The 3,330-nt window shown below is 33.2% G+C and overlaps 1 protein-coding gene across 2 annotated transcripts; it reads right to left on the bottom strand.

The window, feature by feature from the left end:
* Positions 1 to 1,451: 1,451 nt before the first annotated feature.
* LOC131606985 (NEDD8-specific protease 1-like) lies at positions 1,452 to 3,078 on the bottom strand. 2 transcript variants are annotated; one of them, XM_058879054.1, is made up of 3 exons: positions 2,925 to 3,073; positions 2,675 to 2,769; positions 1,452 to 2,420 (listed from the first exon to the last, which is right to left on the bottom strand). In XM_058879054.1, the coding sequence occupies exon 3, from the start codon at positions 2,401 to 2,403 to the stop codon at positions 1,696 to 1,698; it is 708 nt and encodes a 235-aa protein (XP_058735037.1). In that variant the 5' UTR covers positions 2,404 to 2,420; positions 2,675 to 2,769; positions 2,925 to 3,073; the 3' UTR covers positions 1,452 to 1,695. The 2 variants fall into 2 exon arrangements, with proteins under 2 accessions (XP_058735037.1, XP_058735036.1); XM_058879053.1 differs by lacking the exon at positions 2,675 to 2,769 and having other exon boundaries at positions 2,925 to 3,078.
* Between the last annotated feature and the right edge of the window lie 252 nt (positions 3,079 to 3,330).

Genomic DNA, 3,330 nt, shown 5'->3' with positions numbered 1-3,330 from the left:
AAAACTCTAGCCTTGAGGAATCTTTAAAGATGCATATGGAAATGTGGAAAGAGGTATGAGCAATGAAACCTTGGCATGACAACCCTGGTCCTCTTGATGAACAATCAAGCTCAAACACAAAGGATAAGAAACCCTAATTTATTTGCTCTCAAGACACATTGATGAAGAGATGTCTTGAGAAGAAACCAAACCTAGCCCATATTGTTCTCCCTTGAAATATTGATGAAACCCCAAGCACACACCAGTGATAACCATAATGCACTTGGTATTCGGGAAGTCCTAATGAAGATGACATTGTAGCTTGATGAGAAATAACTCCATAATAATCCTGAATCAAAACCCTACTTCCATATCCATGCCCTGATGAAGTGTATGTAGATGAAATGAGAAAACATAGGCCAGATAAAAGAAAAAGGGTAGTACAAAATTTGGGTATGACAACACCGTTTCTAATGAAAACAAAAACACAAAATATTCAGAAACATCTAAAATAGAAAACATATTGCTGGAAAATCAAGGGCACTTGACACATGATCCTACTTTTGTGGAGCCAAGGCATGGAATGAGAGAAAGGATCTCTAACGGAAAATATGCCAATTACTATGTTAAGTAGGCCAATGGCGGATTATTATGGATGTGGAATTAAGTGGAAGAAAATTGACTCTCTTCTTCTTTGGAGCTTGATAGCTTTCTGAGTATATTATTATTTTGAGTACGAACTTGATCTAATACCTGTTTTAATTTCCTAATTTTTCCTTTTGTCAACAAATAATTGTTCTCTTCATTATAGTTCATTTGTCTCCTAATTTAGTTCATTTGTCTCTTAATTTAGTATATTATTATTATTATTATTATTATTATTATTATTATTATTATTATTATTATTATTATTTTGGTTTTCACCACCAATATCCGGGCCATTAGACCATCTAATATAGTTCAGAGTTCTGGCATCTAGTGATTCAAACTTTCTTCCGATCGCAATTATGGGGGATGGAACTGTAGTTCTCCCTACTAAATCCAGCGTCAATTACCACAGGAGAATAGTTGAGAACTCTAGAATTAATTTTCGTTAAAGTCAATGCTAAAATTAATTGTAGCTTATTTCTATTTTGTTAATATGATATATTTTTCATAAGTGCGTTAATTATTATTCTATCAACATACTCCTAATTATATTGCATATCTTTTTACAATTTATAATAAATTCTTATATACAAATATCAACTCTCTCTGTCTCTTAAAAAAAGGGAGTAATGAATTAAAAAAAAAGGAGTAATCTTATAAAATTATACAAATTGTCAATTAATTTAATCAAATAACCAAATTTACGTTTTAATTCTTATGTTTTTCTCAAAAATTTTAATTCTCATAAGTTTGTACGCAACAATTGTTTCCCAAAAAAAGTTTGTAAGAAAATTAACAATGAACTTTGTTGAATAAAACCAATGTAAAGCAAACTAGCACACTGCACTACAAAGACAGTAGATAAAAATGTAACTGTACTACATTCGTTCACATTAATCACATTGTAACATAGAAAGCTTGTCGCTACATTCAAGTGTAAAGAAAATCTAATTTCGTACACAGTTCCAAGAAAAATGCAGAAATGTATTCACTTGCTAACAACCATGGATATGCTAGACTAGACACTAAATCAGAGGCCTTCAAAATCGAATTAGTGGAAACCCGATTTTATTCTTGAGCATGCTGGCCTGAATGCTTTGCCATTAGATCTCTGATCAACACTAGAATCTCAGTTCGCATGAAGTCAACAGAAGATGAAGTAACCCGTTCCTTCACGACAGAGAACCACAAATCATTCGCATCAGTCTTTTTACCATTTACATGCCAGTCGCATATCACTCTTGCTATGGCCGTGACATATAAGCCACAATCATAACCATTCACTTGCCTAGGCGAATCCGCGCATTCCAGATAGCGGGCCTCGGATCCTGATTCAGATAATCCCACATATCCCACAACAGCTTTATAGAGTTTCTTAGCAGGTTCTGAATTTAAGCTTCTGCAGCTATCATGGTGAACAAATAGATTCGCGTTGCGGTAGTATGCAAGTAAGCTCCAATGAGATCCACCTTCCGCCGTGTTAATGTCTTCATTATCGTTGACAGGAAATAAAACAAGTTCCTTTTCAGACAAATGAAGAGGCTCTAAGAAATCTTTTAAAGCCGTGGCAAAAGGACATTGTATTACCCAAAACGCGATGGATGGTGGAACCAACAAGATATCCTGAGAGGGATAGGATGACGAAAGATAACTCAGATAAAACTCGATAATTCGATCATTCAAAAAATATGGACCACCGAGGATGTCTAGATCAGATCGTCTCAGCACCACATCATTGTAGCTGAGAATCTTCTCATCTGCTTTTGATTTACTCATCTTGCGAAGACGCTAGCCTGAAGAAAACAATTTAAACAATCCAGTAATTGTTATCCGGTGCTCTAGTTGAGGAATAACTAATCAAAACAACTTATTTTCATAAATAAATTCCTCACGGCCTGTGAAGCAGAGACGCCAGAAACACGACACCGACACTCAGTAATAATTTGAAAAAAATAATAAATAATCAAAATCAAACATGTGCTACATAAGAAGGATTTCACACATGAGATATATGTGTTCTAAACTTTCATTCATTTTTACCAATTACCTTCTATAAAAAAAATCATCAAATCCAAATCATAAGCAACTTAGTTTCCTGTTTATCTTTATCCGAAATTGTTTCACGAAAGAGTGAATCGTCAACTACAATGAATGGGAGAATCATTAGTCTAACCTAAAAGTTAACCTAATTCAGTATTGTTTGTGATGGAATTGAATTGAATTGGAATGAATAACAATAAATTTTTGTCAAGAAAAAAGAAAATGAGTAAGAGAATCAAGGATTGAGTGTTACTTACAATGATTGAGTGCAGTCGAGAAGCTGCTACGGAGAAGGGGATCAGCGATGCCACTCCGTTTAGAATCCTACCAAGTGTTTTGGATTTACAAACACCAAATGAGTGGGTAAGTAAAACTTTTAAGAGAAAGTGGGTGGAAAAAAAAGTTTTTTAAGAATGAACTATTTCAATTGAGTTATTTGAAAATGAAAAAAATGGGTGAAGCACTGACAGAATATAGTTAGTGATCCAAGTTTTGTGATTTTGTTTTAGAGGTGTTATCAAAATAATTTAAGATGTTTTTCATTTTTTTAATTTAATTTTATAAGTTCTCCAAAATAAAATAGTTTATGAAAATAATTTAATTTAGAGTTAAGAATTTTTGGTCCTCCTAAATATCTCATAGTTCATTTTTAGTTCTTTAAAA

This window comes from Vicia villosa, linkage group LG5, assembly GCF_029867415.1.
Source record: "Vicia villosa cultivar HV-30 ecotype Madison, WI linkage group LG5, Vvil1.0, whole genome shotgun sequence".
Taxonomy (NCBI): Eukaryota; Viridiplantae; Streptophyta; class Magnoliopsida; order Fabales; family Fabaceae; genus Vicia; species Vicia villosa.
This window is presented reverse-complemented; position numbering and strand designations above follow the sequence as displayed.